Source organism: Ambystoma mexicanum, chromosome 10, assembly GCF_040938575.1.
Source record: "Ambystoma mexicanum isolate Mex_15411 chromosome 10, UKY_AmexF1_1, whole genome shotgun sequence".
NCBI lineage: Eukaryota > Metazoa > Chordata > Amphibia > Caudata > Ambystomatidae > Ambystoma > Ambystoma mexicanum.
The window spans coordinates 1648320212-1648340686 of record NC_090932.1 but is presented as its reverse complement, the minus strand read 5'-3'; the positions used below and the strand labels follow the sequence as shown (position 1 = coordinate 1648340686).

The 20475-nt window shown below is 42.9% G+C and overlaps 1 protein-coding gene across 2 annotated transcripts in view; it reads left to right on the top strand.

The window, feature by feature from the left end:
• PUS1 (pseudouridine synthase 1) overlaps positions 1-20475 on the top strand; it is a 95321-nt gene that overhangs the window by 46071 nt on the left and 28775 nt on the right. For both annotated transcript variants that reach the window (XM_069620068.1, XM_069620069.1), the window contains exon 3: positions 11337-11474. In XM_069620068.1, coding sequence (XP_069476169.1) covers positions 11337-11474 — 138 coding nt within the window. The remainder of the gene's footprint in view (positions 1-11336; positions 11475-20475) is intronic.

Here is a 20475-nt window from a genome sequence, read left to right as displayed (position 1 = left end):
CTCGGATGGGTGGATTGTATGTGGAGGTTGCTTGGTCTGCTTTGTATGATTTGGTAGAGGGTGCTGATTTTGGTTTTGAAGTGGTCTGCAAGGTTGTTGCATAGTTTCAGTGAGGGTATTGGTGTGTTGTGCACCCAGGGGGGTTTCTCATTTCGTTTATGATGTTAAACGGTTCTTTTTGGTGATTCGGTTGTCGCAGTATTAACTTTTGGCCTTATGCATTTCCTTTTTGCATGAACGGATTTGTAGTTGGAATTGTAATTTCTTCGCCTGGTCATATTCTTGCTTTTTTTTCTTCTTTTTTTCTCCATTCTAGTTAGTTTCCTGTTTTTCCTTTTCATGGCGCTGAGTAGCGGGGTAAACCATTTTGCTTTCGCTCTTTTGCGTGATGGGGGAAATGATTTTCCTTGGAGAGCTGGGCAATTGTTCAGGCCATCCATTTGTGAAGTAGTTCTGTTTTTTTTTTTTGTTGAGGTCTGCTTCGTCCAGGGTCGTTGTCGATGGTAGGTTGATTTCCAGTTGTTCTACTACGTTGCTATTTTTGATGGTCCTCCAGTTTCTTTTCATCATGGTCAGCAGTTTGTCAGGTTGTTTGGCTGTTAGTGTAGCCAGCATGATCACGAAGGGGATGATGAGGTGTGGTCCTTCCAGAGGATCTGTAGCAGTGTGGCGTCCTGTGTTTTTTTTTTTTTTTTTTTTTTTTTTGCCGGATATTTTGTCTAGCGTATGTCCCGCTGTGTAGGTTACTCCTTTGACAAACTGATGTAGCTTCATTGTCTTCAGTTGTTTGGCTAGTGATTTATGTGAGTTGGTGGTTTGTTCATCAAACCAGATGTTAATCTCCCAGTATTATCAGGTGTTCCTGCATGATGGCTAGGTTGGTGATGGCTTCAGTGAAAGCGTTGTAGGTTGCATCGTATGTCGGTGGTCTGTATACCAGAACACATTTGAGGTTTGTTTTGGGGTTTACTGTTAGGTGAAGGATTAGGGATTTGCAATTTTCGATGCTTAGTGGTTCATCCTTTTTAATTTTCAGGTGTTCCTTGTATGCTACCGTCATTCCTCCTGCTCATTTGTTTTTCCTGTTTGCTTGTAAGTACTTGAAGTTGTCCGGGAGGCAGTTATGGAGTGTGATTGTGTAGTTGTTGTCTAGCCATGTTTCGGTTATGAATAGGATTTCGATACCCCCGTCGCACAGGAGATCCTAGATCTCTGTGGCATGTTTAGACATTGATCTAGCATCGATTAGGTTGCAATGGATCTTTTTGATGTGGTTAGGTTTGTTTTGTAGTCCTTGTTTTGTCTTACGGTTGTTCTGTTGTTTTGTCACACATTGATTGGTGGTCAATGGAGTATACTTTGTTGTTGAAAGGGTTTTTTAAATTGATTGTTGGGTTGCTGAATTCTTCTGCTTCTTCTTCTGTTTTGATGTGGTTGCTGACAGTGCCCTTGTTTTTGTGATATAAGGAGGGAGGGAGGGTGTTGGTTTTATTCCTTTCTCTTCTCGGATCTTCTCTTCTTTTTCTGCAGGGTTCCAATAAGTTCTCTGCGCGCCTCGACATGTCAGTGGCGTTAAGGTAGTTAGAGGTACAGTGTTAGATATAGGAATTGTTCTCTTCTCATGATGTTTGTTCTGTTGGCTGTAGTGTTTGTAGGGGTTTGTTCTGCATTTGTGGCGGTTTCTACTGGAAGAGGTTGTAGATCCGTTCGGTTCGTTCCTTGCTCTGTTTCTCTTTGGCAGCATCCAGCTCTGTCTCGGGGCATCTTGTGGTCCTTGGTGTTAGGATGGATCAGAGTTTGGGTTTGGTTTACAGTGTCTGTAGCCCGCCTGTACCTTGTGTGGTTTGGATGGTGTTGAGTCTTATCCTCTTGCGTTGTAATAGCGGAATACCCTCTGTGGCTTTGTGTTTTTTTACATTGGTTTATATAAAACTCGCTTATTGAATACTCCCACTAACAATGGGAGTTACTTTACTCCCTAATCCTTTTACTCCCAGCTTTAAAAAATGGGGTGTAAACTACTCTGACTTCAAAATCCTGTCTGGAGCATGGTGTCTAACTAACCTTGGCTTTGCACATGATTCCACTACACACCTGCAGAGGTCTCCTTTGCAACAATCACATCATGTCCCTGCGAAACCAGTACTGTTTACGCTGCATTGCCTTCGATCAATGGAGTTGAAACATGCTTGCAAGGTGAACTAAGACTTGAATTGTGTGAAATGGGTTTTGGTAAGTTCATTAAGACACAAAGGCCAAGCTTGAGAACATATATAGGAGGCAGTCGGAAGCGGATGCTTATTGCAGTGTGGCCTGACGGTCAGTGGTAACGTTGTAAGGTCCTTGCCTTGCTCTTTTCCTTGTCGGTGCTGGTGTTGGATCCTGACACGGCTTCTGAGACAGACCGAGCTGGGCTTCTGGGGGATTGATTATGAACCACCTTGTCAATCTCAGCACCTAGACGCAGTCTGGATCAGTTATCAACATCAAGGGGGCAGAGCCCATTGGCGCTAGAATGAGTGAGTGAGAGCCAGGGCTGCATGTATGTGTTCCCCCGAGAACCCTCAAGTAAGGATTACCTCCTGTGCCATGTAGCGGTGAGTTCTGTGGCGTGTACAAACTGTACCCTGCAGATTAGCCGCATCACAAGGGTGATGTGTATGAGTGGGGGAAGGGGTGTGCGATTTTGCTTGCCCTGCCTGGCTTATCTGGTGGCTTTATAAGCTGCTTGCATTTACAAGCGTACGCGCCGGCAAGAATACACTAGGGACGGCGGGTTAACCTTAATTATGTTTCATAGCCCAGCTCCTAGCTGCTCAGCCCAGGCCCTTTCCTTTAGCATTGGGATAGCGCACTAAGGATACTTCAGTGACATATGCCCCCGGCACCAAGTTCGACGCGTAAGGAGGCAGGGAGTTACCCAGAGGGAGCACAGATTTACCTACTCACAAAAGACAGCAAAATCATGTGCCGGGCACACAAGAGTTCTCCGACAATTCTTCAGATCCGAAGCAGCTAAATATGAAGTGGGCTTTAAGAAGCAGCAATATTCAAATTGAGGGGTGTAGCAGCCCAGAGGATCGGCTGTTAGCTATCTGTGATCCGCTTGGCTTTTCTGAAGGTTTGCAACAGGATAGGAGCATGGTGACTTCGCAAATCTGTGGGGGTCCTTGTGAGGCCCCTCTTGTTTCCATACCTACATTATCAGCAGCTTCACCCGACTTAACATTTGTTACTAATTCCATATTGCACCAATGTGAGCCACAATCTAATTTTCAGCTGCTGACAACTTTGCACTGTATGAAGGGGAACTAGCAAGGGAACAATGGGGATAATGGCACTGATTGGCCTTACCATCCTTCGCACCCCTCTGATCCCTCACCTGTGAGCTCCCCCAGTACAAGGAAAAGGGGCTTTGCTCTTATACAGAGCACCACTTGGGAGACAACTGGACCTACGGATAAGCATGAAGAAGGCGTCCTGCACAAACAAATACTCCCTCAAATGCTTCTCCATTACTACAGGGGGGTTGGCATATATCGGATCGATCCATTTTGAAAGCATTAGAGAGATCCATTGATAGACTGTACAAAAGGAAATGTCTAAATGGGGGTGGGAGGAGAGGTGTACACAGTCTGTTCTGAGGAAGGGGAAAAGGAATGTGTAGGTGCTATTGGGGCCAATATTAACAGAGGTCCAGATTCCAACATCATGAAATTATTTTGGCCTATAAACCGATCCAGCGGAAGGAAGGTATAATTTCGGATATCACGGACAGCTGTGTGGATGCAAGTGGAGCAGCCATGGGCATGGAAGAAATGCAGCAGGATTTCGAAAGTCTCATTTAAGGATGAAGAGGCTAATTCAGATGATGATGATGATGGAGGAAGGTGAAGGGCCGGACATACCCGACACCCCAGACAGCCATGAGGAATCTGACCCCTCGTGGGGGGTGAGGGGGTTCCATCAGACTCCTGGCTCTTCCAAAATAGGGCATCGATGGCCCAAAAGGAACTATGGCAGGCAATGCTGCGAATTGAGAGAACAATGCTGGATGAAGCCCAGTCCTTGGCCAGCCTAAGAGAGGAGACCAGGGTGGACAGGCACTGCCTCCTTAAGGCGCTCCAGTTACTGGTTTGTCTTCTCAATACAAAGCCCAAGCTTGTGGGGATAACCGGATGCCACCGGCTCCAGAGACAGACGGATACCTCCAAAACAGCTGGAACTGCATTTCTGGGAATATCTCATGCCAACCAGTCCATTTTGGCTGAGCAATGGGGGGCAAGCAGGGGGTCAATCTGCCTGCATCTATAGTAGAAAGGTCAGAAGCTGCTGGTCGCAACAGATAGAAAGGAAAGGGAGCCCTACAGTACGACCAGGATGGGCATGGTTTGAACAGAGATTTCCCGAGAGTTCATCATTACCCAACTCAAGCGAAGGGTGTGTCTAAACCTGCTTAGTGCTCACCAAAGGTCATCAGGGGAGGGAGCGCAACCGGGGCAGCTGCTTCTAATTCCTACAAGCAAAATCTAAGCACTATGGCACCAAAAGACTCCCTCAAAATTGGGCGAGACTGTAGGCACCTGACAGACTGGGAAGATCCTCTAAAAGGATGGAGGGGGCCGAACCTAATGGTGACATTTAAAAGTCTAACCCACGGGAATAAGAACTCCTACAAACAGGCGTTTGTGGCAGCGATTCAAGAAACGCTAGGTTTCTCAGAAGTTTTATTTAAGAATTTCAGTTCCGTACGTATTCTATCCAACTGCATGTTTTGCAGTGGGTGCAGTGTGCGCTTCTGCTTTAACAGCCCACAATTCTGAGCTTGTGTTTTTCAGTGCAGGGAAGTCCTAGCTTGGAGGGCGATCAAAGTTTTTTGGGATGTAAAACATGAACAGTGCCATATTCAGGATCTCTGGTTTGAGGAGCTCAGCCCAACTCGTCCAGGGATGCTCACAGAAAGTGGCGTTATTGAGAGGTGGGCCTGAGATGGGTATGCAGAGTGAGACGGCTGCTGCAACAGCTTGATCGTTGATCTGACTCTGGGTGAACTGGACCACACTCTGCAGGATGGTCAAAAGATGAGCTGGGTCCCATCACACAGGCAACAAACAAAGTCTATCATTTTCAGGGCCCAATGACCCATACGCCACCTTAGGTGCTGCGTGCGGGAATTCCAAAGGCCTCGTAACATCTGAAACGACTAACCATCTGAGGATAGCTTCCTGGAATGTTGCTGGAACTGAATCAAAAAGAGAGGACCCGAACTGGATTGATTATCTGTTCAATGCTATATGTCTAAAGGAGACCTGGCTAACTAACTGTTTCTTTATTCCAGGATTCCGCACGTTTAGTGTAAGTGTGGAAACTTGTTCTAAAGGCAGAACCAAAGGTCGGCTGACCACCCTAATCCTTGTCTTGAAGACTTGGAAGGTCTCCATAGTGTGCTCTAATGGGACATTTTCATTGACTGTATGCCTTGAAGGGTTGGATAGGGATAAAAAGTTCAGGTTGCACTTAGTTAATGTTTATGTACCCCCAAAGAAGGGAAAGGATGTTCTGCCAGAACTGAGAGGGAGCTTGAATGCTCTTATATGAGGAGTTGATCTAGGAAACCTAATTCTGGTGGGAGAATAGAACACTAACCTTCTTCAGCCCACGATTTAACAGTTTGGAGAGCAGGTTACGGGAAGAGGCCTGTGGTATACCCTCGTGGCACACAGCATTTAACAATCCTTATGGAGGCGGAAGAGCCAATTTGTCACCAAATATTTTCTAGTAGAATGAAATGGCAGGTTTGCAGGCGATGATCCCCAATGGAGGACATTTGCGAGAAGACACTTCTCTTCCATTATTGATTATATGTTCATTAAAGGCGATCTTTTTAATCGGGCGGCAGATTTTAGGGTGGAGGACAAAATGGAGAGTGATCACTTCCCCTGATCCTCTAACACTGACAGGATCTCATTACTTTAACCAACGACATGGTCGGAACATGGTCAGAACGGATGCTCAAAGGAACGGCTAAACAAATAAAAAATCAATGGCTGCTTCAGCTCTGGACTGGTACTTGAGTACCGCAATAAGATACGGAATAAAGTGCACACCGCAGATGAAACTCTACCAGCTTTTGAGCAACTGGTTGATGCATTACACAAGGAAATATGGCACCGCCACAAGACAGGGTCGATCAGGTCATGGCACAAAATATTGTGTGGTTTTCGAGTTTTGAGCAAATATTTTTTCCTCTTTTTTTCAGGGAGTAGGGTGATTGAGGAGATAAATGTATACAAAAGCAATTTCACCACTAGCTTCCAACCTTCCCCACACACAGGCCTTGGAATGAGTACTCCATGAATGATAAACTTTCCCTCAGCTGTATCTGTCAACATCAGTTCAGGTATCAAAAAAACATATTTTATATGTATACACAACAATATAAAAGGACCAAGTGTTAGGAAACCAAATGGACAATCTACTAAAACAAAGAGAAAGGCCTGCTTAAGGCCATTAGTACAATCAGCGTTTTTATGAAGAATACATGGAAAGAATGCATTACATAAATCATACAGAAATGGTATTGGCAGCTTCAATCAATGAGATAAGTCTGCGTACGAGTTTTTGCATTAAAAAAAGGTGTGATGTTAGTAACGGTGGTGATTTTGGGTAATCGTGAGTAAATATTTGTTTGTCATGACACGTCTACACTCCTGTTTCTAGGGGTAGAAAAACACATAAACGGGTTGAATCCTGGTATTAATGTGTTGTCAGCCCCCGGCTTCATGACGCTATCGAACATTAATTCTAGGGACAATTTGGCTATCTGCACTGGACCGTGTGCACTGGCGTTTCTGCCTAGAAATAAAAGTAAAAACCAAATTTTAAAACCAAGATACCTCGGCAAAAGGAATAGTCATCCCACTAACCTGCTCCTCTCGTAGTTTCTTTCAAGTGTAGGAGGAAATGCAAAGGTTGTTCTGCATAAAACGTATGCGTTTGGATGAATCCAAAGCTGAAAACCAACGAGAGAACTTGATTTATCTCTCCCTGTTTTCATTATGAGTTGATGTATTACATTTACCTTGTTCCTTTTACCCGCATCTTAACTGTCAGGTTTACCTTTTCAATTGATTGATGTATCGCTTTCTTTATTGTTACACCATTCATTGCTTGTTAGCAATCGAGGGCCATCTCAAGCGGGACTACATCGCCCATAATTCCTCTGCGAATCGTCTGTAATTTACAACACAAAATGGGTGGCATTTCAGTCTCTTAGTCAAATAGAATCACAAAATGTGTAGTTCATTAGGCTAGCTTCACTTACTTTGTCAATCTATGATCTGAGCTACGGATCTTTCGTCAACTACTAGGGAGTGGTGAATGCTCAGGTGTTTTGCTTGTCAGTGCTTCTGGTGCACACAGTGTCCTACGGAGATAACCATACACAAGATCAGGGTTGTCCTATTATTTGCCATTCCCGGTTGTTAAATTGACACAAAGCACATCAGCACTTACTTGCGGGCGTTCTAAAATAATCCTTGTGATCTGGTTCCACACAATTCACGCGAAGAAACTATTGTCTGATTGGAACGCTCGCTCGTCTTACTCTCACGTTTGTGTGTATGCGTTTCACCACCATCTTAGGTTGGTGCAAACTTGGAGCTAGCAGCAGGCTCACGTTAGCGTATGTCTACGCATGGCTGCCATCTTTGGTGAGTATGTTATTCATCATTCGTTCTGTGTCTTGATAAACACCTTAGTGAGAAATCACCCAGACTATAACTTTGGGTAACGTTGGGTCAGGGATTTTTGTGTGGCAAGTCAAAATATGGCTGCCACAAAAAATGGATGATTCATATGTGCTATGGTAGTCCCAAGTACTTCTTGGTTTGGGTCAGAGATTAATTTTACGTAGGACACTTAGGGGAATCTTTATCATTATTTTATATTGTAGGTCCAAATATGGCTGCCAGAAGAGATTAATGATTCGTATGTGCTATGGTTATCCTCGGCACTTCTGCCAGCCAATTACCATTGATGACTAGAATTTCAGTGGAAAAACAGATTCCTCTCCACCGCATTTGTTGAGATTCGTGCAGCTTTGCTATGACCAAACTAAGATTTCATTCAGACACTAGGGAATAGGGGACAATTAATTTTTGTATTCAAACAGGGGGGCTGACCCCTGGCACAGCTGCTTTTTATTCTCTTCATGACGGATTTAGACCAGGCGAAGAATAACTGCAGGGTGTGCCCACTTAGGCTGTGAGACGAGGAATTCAGCGCATTACGTTATGGTGATGACACCGTCACACTGGAACTTACCCCTGCAGGTCTGAATTATGGGTTCATCTATGCCACAGAGTTTCTAGAGGCTAATAAATTAAAACTAAATGAGGATAAAACTAAGATTGTGATGTTTGGGAGAAAGGATAGGAAACTGAAGTGTGAACTGAAAGGGGCCTCAGCGGCGGTAGTAGACTCATATATATGTACTTTGGTATGAAATTTACGTGGGACTGTACGTGGTTGCAACATAATAAACGTCAGGCGGAGAGGGCCTATGCAGGTTATATTTTAGATTTGGTGACTGAACATTGGATAAATGCATTAAGGTTTTAAATGTAACATTTTAACCCAAATACTGTATGGCAGTGAGTTCAGGCGCTACTGTTCTTGTGAACCCCTTGAGGTGGTACAGCTGCAATTCTGGCATCAAACTCTGTGGCTCCCTCCTGGTTGCCCAAGTAGTGGACTGAGCTGGGGATCCAGAGTATCACTTCTTTGGCACAAGTCAGACACCTAGCCTATTTTGCAAAAATAAAATTAATGGTAATCACTAACCAGAACCTCCAGCTGGGATTGCAACCGGAAAGAAGTCGTCCATTCCGGGCCTCTCTAGTCGATATGAAATTTATAGCTTCAGTACTGCAGCAGGGCTTCACCGGGCAAGCCAACAGTCCAGGAGGGTGAAGCAAGCTTCTCTTTCAGTTTCTTTCTTCGGATGTTTCTTCCTCTGGTCGACTCTGCCTTGTGTTCAAGAGACCTTGCCTTTTATGCAGGTTTCTCCCATTCAGTCACAGCCTAGCTGTCACTCAGCAGGGCGGCTGTCCTCCAGGGGCAGCCAGCCAGCCAATCAACTTTGGGTGCATTCAGGTAACCAAGTAGACTAGGGACAGGGAGTTTTCGGGCACCTCCCTCGTTTCCTGCCCTGACAGACACACTGGAGCTGGAGGTGGGCTTCAGCATTGAGGCCCGCCAAAGGCAAAACGAACAAAAGGGTTAAACCTGGTTTGGCGTGCAGAGTAAAACCCAAGAAAGACCTCACAAGCAAGAAATGGCGAAAAAAGACAACCAGGGCCATTTTGACAAAATAGGCACCCATGGGTGCAATACTGCAGCTGAGGATTCAGACTGCAGTAATAACGCACAATGGTAAGAAAATATAACCACTGCCACCAGCCATTAAAAGTCGTGAGGGTGACATAACAAATGTTACATGATTAAGTAGGAAAAAGGGCTTCTAGGTAACCCCCATTACTTCCACATAAAATGGAGTGTACCGGGAGGATGGCTCAGTGGCAACGTGGTCGCCTTGGAAGCAAGACGACACAAAGCAACACAGGTTCGATCCCTGGGTCCACGCTTAGAAACCTCTGGGTGTTTAAGCGTGTTATAAATACGCAACTAAGACAAAAAGAACTACGCAACTAAAACAAACAAGTCCTGTAACAGCGCCTCGATGCCCGCGGCTGTGTGAGCGCTTTAAAAATGCAAAATAAATAAATGGAGTGTACTGGACCTACATATCAAAAACAGCCAAGTAAAGTCAATTTCACTTTACCACTCTTGGGAACAGTAGTTTAGCCAAGAGAAGGTATTGAAACCTCAAGAGAAATCCAAAAGACTTCTATGTGACACTGCACTGAAGGTGCTGTGTGTCCCCATACAAAGGTAGAGGACTATGGAGTTTGTCAGACACTCCAAAATCACAGAAACACAGAGTCCAAATCAGATTAAAATAATACATGAGCGGGTGAGAAAAAGGTCTTGCTCACTCCAGGATAAAAAAAAGGCCTAAAGTCTAGCAAAAGAGCTCGGGAAAGGTTTTTGGCAGGAAGAGGAAGAGCCAATTACGACTAAGTTTAAAAAAAGAGATCAAAACCTTTTCCAGAGGAAATTTGCTGCGGTTGGATGTGGGGACAGTTTGTGTTCTACCCTCCCTCTCTGCCTATGTGCAGTATGAGGGGAGGTTGTGTGCCCCAGGGCCAGTATTAGGTTTAGATTCCCCAGAGAGACGAGAACTCGTACTTAAAGATAGGCTACACCTGTTACTACTGGCGAAAAGAACTACCTGGCTAAAGGCTTCAACAAAATGCAATTGTGGTGTGGATGCTGTTCTGGAGCACTTTATTTTGCTATGTCCATTTTATAAAAGGGAGAGGATGAGATGGCTGAGACCTCACTTCCTAGCATCAAATATTCGAACTTGCAAGGAGACAATGTTTTTATTTTTTAACTGTATTAATTCCCAATTTCTGTACACTTTTCTACGAATTACCTAGGCCAGTCTTTGAAAAGGAGATTTTGTATAATACACTTTAGGGCAGGGGTTTAAGGAAAGGTCTGCTGGGGATTTTACAACTGTAAAGGACGCGTTTGTAACTAGATTGAGTTATATTTTATGGCTTACTTTTATTATGTAATGCATTATGATTTAATGCATGCTATGTTAATGGAGAAATGCAGGAAACAATAGAGAAAATGTAAAAACGGAGTACAATTACATTAGTGATGGAAACAAATGCTGAAAAACATTACTTAATATACATCAAGGTGCACACTACCTGCATTTTAAGTGGACTTTCTTTCGACCTTAAACAAGAAGGGGGTGAAGAAATGCCACCTCGCATTACCAGATCCCTACAACTCCCCTCTGTACTTATTAAAATGTAATTAAATTATGCAACGTCCTTAAAGGTTTTTGTAAGAGTTTTTTTTTTTTTTTTTTTTTTTTTTTTTTTTACTGATTAAGCACAATTTAAACAGTTGTACCTAACTTGTTTTTTCCATGTTTTTTTTATTTTTCATGAAAGACTACCGGTTTTACTTTTGCGATTCAAATAGATTTATTTTAAAATTATGCTGAATACACTTTATTCTTATACTTGTTACCTGATGTTTTCTTCATTTTGAACATTTATCAATATTGTTCCTAATTACGTCATTGAGACTTACTTATTTGAGAGATATCCACTTAATGAATTTTAGTGGGAAGGGGGTTATGCTTTTTTTGCTTGACATTTGCTTTCTCTCTATTGCCTGTCCTCCATCAGAGGAACGTGGGGTCGTCCCAGTTTAAGACGATCGAAGACGAACTGGTTCAAGCCCTAGTGCGCTCAGGCTGTATCCCAGAAAACCATGGTGATGACATGAAGAAAATGTCCTTCCAGAGGTGCGCGAGGACAGACAAGGTGAGGCATTGGCCGTTGTTCGATGTGTGTTTCCTGGGAAAGTGTGTGCGGTCTGTATCGCTTTCATAGTTTTGGGGAGTACCTGTGCTAACCCAGCCTTTTAGATCACTCCAGAGTTCTTCTGTTTATGTTGCACTCCGTTTTCATGTATTTGCCTGGCGGAGAGGAGGGGCGGAAGTTTCTGCCTCTACTTTCCTCTCCACCATACACATGCTCCAACATTTGTGCTGGCATGGATTTTTATGCTGGTGCAAATGCTGGAGATAGAACAGAAAAAAGATCTAACAATAGGGATCCTCCCATCCCTCGCACACTATCGACAATCCACCAAAATGGTGTTAAATAATAGTTAATAGACATCAATCAATATAAGGATAAATGATTCACAGTGGTTTCAAAGTAACAACAGAAAAAAAAATTCTGAGAAAAACGGATATCTTAAAATACAGAGTGTTTTTTAATCAGGTCAAGTAAACATATTCTTCAAAAATCCAAGACACATAACAGTATGGCTTTACACGTTTCGAGGGCATCCCCTCTTCTTCAGAAGCCTTGTTTGGACTGATGATATTTTGTAATTCATGTTCCAAAAGTGCATAATTAGCAGAAAGGAAAAATAAATTGACCAAACATTAGTAGATGTAATCAAATGATGGATAAAGCAGTTAACAGTCACTTAATTATGTCATATCTAGCTCTTCAATTTCCGCTACTGTCTATAGCATATGATTTATTCTCCATTTTGTTTATGTATAACATGTCCAAGGATGTCTATGTCCATGGGTATTTGCAAGATCCTGCTCCCAGTACCATTGTAATCAATTTATTCAAATATTTCAGGGCATCTAGATAAAATAGCAAAGTTACCCAGTCTCCGGGCTGGTTTGAATTCAATATGCCTCTAATGGATTATGTAAAGGCAAAAAAAACTCACCTACAGTATGTGGGTGACTTATAAAAGGAAGAAACAGCAATGGCTGCCAGTAGTTCAAGAAGAAAGGTAGAATACATCTAAACCTATTGAACAGAAGGACTAGGTTACCATAGTTAGTAGGCTACTGACGATGCTTACAGATATATGAATTCCAGTCAATATTGGAGATTGTGCCAATTCAAGTACACAATGTTAAACTATTAGAAACTAGGCATAAGTCTAGTCACACTTCAGATAGCCATAAGGTTTTGTTTTAATGGGGAGTAATGTTATTAACTAAACAAGCTGCGTATACAAATCGCATACCTTAATTTATAATTCCTGAAGCTACGTAAGACGTAGCGAGAATGCATAATGTCAATCTCCCATCCTTCTCGGGTCGGTATAGCCCAACCGTTAGGGGCTGAAACTCTGCTAATCACTTCAAACGTACTTCAACTATGTAAAGAGTGGAAAATATAAAAAATATAGAAAACCAATTATGAATCTCAAGGACCAGTCATAGTCAAAGTGTAAGGAGAAAAATTCCACAAAAGTATAAACATGCGCTTACAGTAAAGCAGATTAAGATCCTGAATGTAAATCCGATTTCCTGATATTAAACAGTAAAGATTTCAGCGCGAGTAGAATCCAGTGGTTGTATGTGGCTCCACAATGTATATACTGTTCTAAAAAAAACGATTCTAAATCACAGATAGGGATAAACAGATTTCTTACTCTGTGAGAGTATCTATTCTATATACAAAAAGAAATCCTATTGGTTATTCAGGTATCACCCTTCACTCTTCCCACATCAAGTGGAAAATTACAAAAGATTATCACAAATTTTATTAATCCTCAATTACCATATTTTCTTAAAAAACACAATCATAAAAATGATCATAGTACATAAAACACATACGAAGTACTAAAACAACACAAGTAGAACCACCATAAGTGAATCGTAGTACAATGCTTCTTCAAAAGATCAAACATGTGTAACCAACTGACACTTTGATTCCATTGCCTTCCTACTTTCAGCTTATTCCCTATTAATATATCAAAACCCGACTTGTACAAGTTTCTGTCCTTTTTGAACACCAATGTAGGACATTCTTCAGGGGAATGTGTCTTGTGTCGAACTTTTAAAATCTTCTTTAGTTGGGGAGAGTACCCTCCACTTCCTTATATTGACTCTTGGACCTTTACAGATTCTTGCTGCAGATTCCCAAATTTCTATTGGAATTCTCACTCTTCCGCCTTTTGATTCTCATCCAAACTTGGATATTCCCCTCTACTTCTTTTGTCTCTTACTACCACCAGAACTCTGTTTTCGAATCGGTGAGTATCACCTTTTTTCAATAGGTGATATATTCTACCTCACTTGGACTCAGTTTCATTCCAAAATATTGGCCTTGAATTCTTTTTCCTTTTTCAATTTTGATTTTGGAAAAACCACATATGGTTAGGATCTGCTTCAAAACATCCCGTTCAACTCACATCCACAATGTATATACCAGCTTGATTCCAATCCCCGTAGGGTAACTAACAAAGGGGGAGAATGCACAATGCGTGCCGAGTGAATAAAAGATTTGTTTATGTTTACATAAGCAGACTAGCATATAAATGCCCAGCGATCGTGCTTACCTATTCGTCTGAACACGAGAGGACAAGGAGCAGAAGCGCGAGGTAGGTCGGCGTGCAGCAGGCGAACCGAGCATGACTGGCGTCCGTGGTTACTGTAGTTAAGGACCACACCATTGCGCGTGCAGGGACCCGCGTGCGGTCGATGTGCTGAACATGAAAAAAGGACTAAAACTGTGTGTAACTATTGCAAGGCGGACATCTTTCAATGTAGTTTCAACCCGTGGATCTACTTACAAATTGATGTAAACTGCTAGTATACAGTGGATGTAGTGAGGATGTCTACATCTTGAGAGTTTTAGATCAATCATCAACACAAATGATGAATAGAAAATGGGTAAAGCAACATAAAAAACAATTAGCATAAATGTATCTGTATTATCCAGAACTTTCTAAAGGATGTAAATAGAATGTTGAAAAACTCCCCCATGTTGAAAAACGTTATGTGCCGGTCTAGTAGAGCGATGATGGGAATACTGGTGAACAGTAGTTTCCCAGTGTTGAGGGAGTAAAAAAAGGGAGTCTGTGTGAATGGAATGGTGTCTATAGACCCATCTACTTAATTCTATGCAAACCCATGGACGATGCATCTGTTGGATGGTTGATTGAAGACAAGGAATGAAGCATTCTGCAAAAATGACTACATCTACAGACATTTAACGACAATTAAAATACTTGTCAGGAAGACATATCACAACGGGATCTCTAATCACAATCTCATATGCAAAAATGTGACTTTTATTTTATATGGCGCTATATATCTGAGGACAGGTAAATCTACACATCAACAGGTCCATGGCAGCTGCATATTAAGGGAATGACCAAATAGTAAAAAAAAACAAATACATCATAGTAACAAAAGATATTACTCTTGTGGTTTTGTATCCATGCCAGGTATATATTCCACGACACATTTATGTATAATACCCTTTGGGTCACAGTTGATTTTCCTTATAATATGTCACAATATGCATATAGATTACATCCAATGTGTTACTTCATGCATACTGTTCAGATAAAGCAAGTAAGTGAACATTCATCATTTAACCCTTTGGACTGTAATGTGAAAGTGGTTGTTTTTTAAAATTAATTCCAGCAGTTCTACGGCAAATTCTGGGTTTCCTTTGATTTCTGGTGAGTTTGAAAGTAACCATAGGACTGCTTTGATCCCTTCATTGTGTGGAATGGATGTGTACAAACTGCATACATCCATAGTGAAGATAATACAATCATCGCTGACAGCTGGATTTTCCAACAGACCATTCAAAAACTCAGATGTATCTTTCAAATAGGTTGGAATGGCTTGTACTAATGGTTGAAGGAGTCGGTCCAAATAGATAGCTAAAGTGTCAAATATGCTACCTGTTCCAGCTACGAATGGTCGTAGTGGCGACTCCATGGAGATCCCCATGCTGGAGATCCCCATGGAGTCCGCTGGCTTTTTGAAACAGCACAAAGCAGGCAGACTCCATAGGAATCCATTGTAAACACAACCTGCCATGCTTCCATGGCAGGCAGCGGTTACTCTGTTTGCATAGCGGAGTGCAAAAGGGCGGCTTGCAATGCCCTTGCTTAAATTGGGGCTAGTTATAGTAGCATTCACCTTTTTGTCACTGGCTGTGCATTTTCTGGCATTCAGTGGATTCATCTTTTCCTTTCTCCTGACTTGCAGAGACATCACTCTAGTGGTCATTTTATTGGTCAACTCGGACACCTTCTGTGGTGCCCTGTTTTGTAGGGGAAGTGCTGATTATTGTATTATCTAGCCAGTAATGGTTTATGCTGATAGACCTGTGTTGCAACCAATGTGAGTTGAACATTGTTTTTACAGTTGGTCTGACAGGGTGAGTTGGTGTTTGTGAGTTGAAAGCTGGAGGAGGCGGTGTTCTGGAAGAAGTCCCCTGAAAATGTCCCAGAACTAGTAGTTTAATTCTTAACTCCTTGGGCTCCCTCCCCTTGACTGAGTGTGGCCCGCAGTGTGGCCCGGGGATGCTGGCGGGCTGTGGAAGAGACTGGTGGTTTGGGGCTAGACTGCTTTCTTTTTGCAAAGTGGTCCCTGTCTGACTGGGAGTGTTGGTGAACACGTGGGTATCTGCGGGACCCATGCTGGAGAACAAGAGTTACAAGTAAGTAACTTGTCCCATCACCCTTCTTAGGAGTGGGACCCTCAAGCCAGAAAGCCGAGGCGAGGAAGACTTTAGAAAGGTGAGAGATCCTAGCAAAGCAGGTTCTGGCTGTTTGACTTGCAGATACCCATCCCTCAGAAGATGTTCCCGTGGGGAAAATACTATAGTGGGTGCAGCCCAAGACTGTTAAGAATAGCCAAGAAGGCTGGGTGTTGCAGTCTATACACCCTTCCACATGACTGCAGTTAATGTTGTTAGCCTGGCTAAGAACAGGTTTGGAAGGATAACACTTTGGAAACTGCTTTTCAGTCCCCCCCCTATGGATTGTCACTCCAAGGCGCAGGTGAAAGGATACAGCAGACAGGTGAGTTTGTTTCTTCTTCTTTATTTAACAGCTTATCTACGCCCACTGGCTTCCTTCAAGTCAGCTCTCTTTCTGTTGCTCTGTGCTTCTAAAGATGCACATTCAAGTGGAAGATGCATCTTGTTATCATTCTGCCTGAAGTGCTCAGATGTTACAATGTGCAGAATTGTACAATGTGTAAAGCACTTTCCCACAATCTTACTGAGGAATTGACCAAAGGGCGATATGGTGTGAGCATTGAAAAGAATATATGCCCAACAAACCAAATGTCCTAGTGTGTAAGAAGAATTATATAGTGTTGGGCAACAAATCACTAGCCCAGGCTTAACTGAGCCTGCAATGAAACACGGGGGAACGAGGTAGAAGGTTAAAGGAACCCTCTTTTCTGCTGCAGAGCCTAATAAGATTTTTGATAGCATCTGTTGGGAGGGTGTTGACCTGAAACCCTGTCGCACCAGATGCCCCGCCCCTCCCACGGGTAGCATATGATCTCTAGCAGATCGACATTGTTGGGATGTAAGTTGTGGGAAGGAATATTTTATAGCACTAGAACAGCCAGATATTTGTGGTTTTGGAACTAAATGTATGTATATTTCCTTCGGGGAAGTAGCCATAAATATGACTTAAGATGACACAAGTAAACAGAAAATGCTCTATGGTAGAGCCTAATGTGTCTCCCCCCGTCCCCACCCCCCTTTTTTTTGTTGCATCTAGCAGAACCCATCCTCAATGTCGTTTTTCATGATCGTACTCGCAATGTAAGCGAGCTCGCCGTAGCTGGTAGCGTTGCCCCCTAATCGCCTCTCGGCCCTTTCTGGTGTTCTCTCTGGGTCAATATGATGGTGCTCCCACCAACAGATGGCACTGGTGGTGGGAGCGTTGTCTAAACTTGACTAGTACTGTCTGTTTGAGATGCCAGACATTTAAGAGAGAAGTTGAAATGGTGTGAAACTTAAATAGTAGATCAGTGTGATTTCCCAGATAAATCCACACCCTGATCAGCCCCACTGCTGCCCTTTGTCAAGAGTTTTTACGCCAGATTCGGGGGCAGCGGCAATGTCTGTGGTTGAACCCGATTCTCACTAGTTGTTAGCCCACACATTTCAGCTTTTTGAAGAACAAATAGCATTTCAGAATGACTTTAGAAACTAAGATACAAATCTATAATGTATTTGCTGGGCATTAAACGAGAATACTAAATGTTGGATTGTCACGAATATAAGATGCGTGTGCTGCAATGCCATGGCATGGCTTCGACTTGTATTGCAGAAAAAATGGTGAGCGTTTTGAAGGCAAACTATACAAAATATTAAAAAGAGAATTGTATGTATTTGCAAATGGAACACATCTGGAAATGGCACCTACCGTGGTGCTCTCTGCTGTGCGAATTGCAGGTATTTGTCCATTCTCCCCAAGGGGGAGATTCCCCCTATGAGGCTAAGGTGGTGAGCCTGTTCCGCAAGACCCTCCCTAAGGATTGAAGCAAGTGTGACTTCCCCGGTTGAATTCCCTCCCCCCCAACCCCCCTTGGGGAAAGGACTTGCGTTTCCCTAAACCACCTACTCTAGCTGCATACATGGGACTGTCTGCTATAAAGTGTAATGTGGCCTCTTTACAATTGGCTCAAGGCAATGCAAAAAGGAACCCATATGGGAAAAGAAAGGAAGATGTTTCTTTAACGAGGGGCATACATTTAACTGGGACAGAGAGGAAGTGAGTGCTATGCGCAGGGGAAACCCCCTGACATTTTCACGCCTTGGGGAGGTGGAGCCGGGGCAGGTCACGGAGCCCATGACTTTCAATGAGATGCAGAAGACCAGGGGGAGACGCCAGAGAATTGGTCTGTAAAGCTGTGAAGAACGCATTATGAGGAGAGTGGGGGGAAAAGGGGGAGGACGGTGTACCGGATAGTGGTATGACCACTCTTGCAGAGTGGTGGGTTGGGCGCCTGAACAATGACTTCAAGACTCCTGTGGCGAGAAGCGTGAATAACACCAATTTAGATAACTGTCTGCATTCTGCTCTATGGAGAAGGGAGGGGCCCTCATTACCCCTTTTTCTGTCTTGGAGTTTTGCAGCACTAAATTGGATTTTTGATGGCAGAGGTTCCAAAAGCTTCTCCTTTTTGCTTTTTGAGAAATATTCTTTTGGATTTTGCGTATGTTTTCGCGCCTTGAAACACTTATGTATAGGCACGTGATAAATGCCATATTATATCATGAGTAATCCAATTGACACAAAATCTCTTTTAAGGGTTTTAGTACAGCGATTAGAGACCATGATGAATTTTCTTAGGTAGCCTTTCCATTGGATTTGATTTTTCATGATTTTGGGGATTGTACAACACGCTTTCTTCCAGTTTCAGGCTGTTGGCTATCTACTATCACAGAGGAGTAGTGTGCATATGAGAGATGTTTTACCTGTTTTTGATATCACCTTGAGAAAGGAAAGGGCTATTAAAAGAGGTAGTGTAAGAGAATTCAATTGTGGGATCATTGATATACGTAAGCATTTTAGTGCAAGTGAATTGGCATTCAAATTGCCTTTTAAGAAGCTTTTTACATTTTATTGACTTAAGTAGAGCTGTAGGCTAGACAATGATGGAAGTGTTTTCATTAATAACCTTTGTCATATATGTGTGTTCAATGATTTTCTATTCCTTTTTTCTCCTAACAAAAAGAAACAAACGTTGCAGGAGAGTACGAGGGCATTCATTGAGTGCCTTTATTCAGAGGCTTTCATGAACTTGGGATCATGTGATTTAAGTGTATGTAGGGGACATCTATGTAAATTGCAGTATACGGTCTTACACTATATTGTGTATGTTTCGATAAAGAATTGGTGGTGTAGGAGGTTTAACAGTAGTCGCTATATAAATGTAATGACATTAATAGATCAGTCCTGTATTGATGAGTGAGGGTTGCTAGCCCATGCAGGGGCATGTCTACTCTCTTTGATGACCAATGACCGCTATCTGCTTTTCTCTACCTCTTCTCCTACCACAACCCGTATGGTGGAGAAGGGCTCTAGCACACTCCCTTTGGGATAGAGGAAAGGCTCTGGTTGTAGAGGTAATTGCAATCAAGTCAGATCTGTCTGTAAATACACAAGATATCTTTTAAATACTCTTGATACATTTGCCTTCAAATCTCCCCCATTTTTTCTGCAATACAAATTGAAACCTTGCTGTGGAATTACATCACAGGCTCTTATATTCATGCCAATTCAACCTTTAGAAATACTTTACAATTTAAGGTAAGTATCAAGTCAAAAGTGAATTAACAGTAATGCTATGAACGGTTAAATAAAAAGGGAAAACCCAGCCACTGTGATCTGCAGTAGTAAAGCTTTATCTTGAATGGATTGTGTCCTCCCACGTATTCCTCATCTTATGAAAATCGTATCCCAGCTTCAGCTGCTTCGGAATTTTTTCACCAGGGGGCGCTGTGTTCGAGACCGCAGAGTCGATGTCCCTCGAGGGCCGGCGTCAACGTCATCCGCTGTATAAAGGGCTCGAGGAGCGCCCGTTACCCCAGTTCCGTTTTTCCGACGCAACTGCTTTGTGTCGCGAACGGCGCATCTAAAACCTTGATGTCTTCGCCTCCAACTCCCTCCACACCCAAGACAGGATTCAAAAAATGTCTGAAGTGTGGCAGGAAGATGTCTATTACCGACCCCCATCGGAATTGCCTCTGGTGCTTCAGCCCAGACCATCGGGTTGATGTGTGCAGGTCCTGTCAGGCCATGTCAAATAAGGCTCTTAGGGAATGCAGAGGTAAGCTGGCGGTGGGGGAGGAAAAGTACAAGTCTTCGAAAAGGATTCGGACAAATCTGTTAGAAAATCTCATCACGAGGCGGCGCTGTTGAGCGCGACAAAAAATGGCTGCCTAGAGCGCGAGCTCCGTTCCGACAAATATCCTTAATAAAACGATCCTAACTTGGAGCACCCCGCGG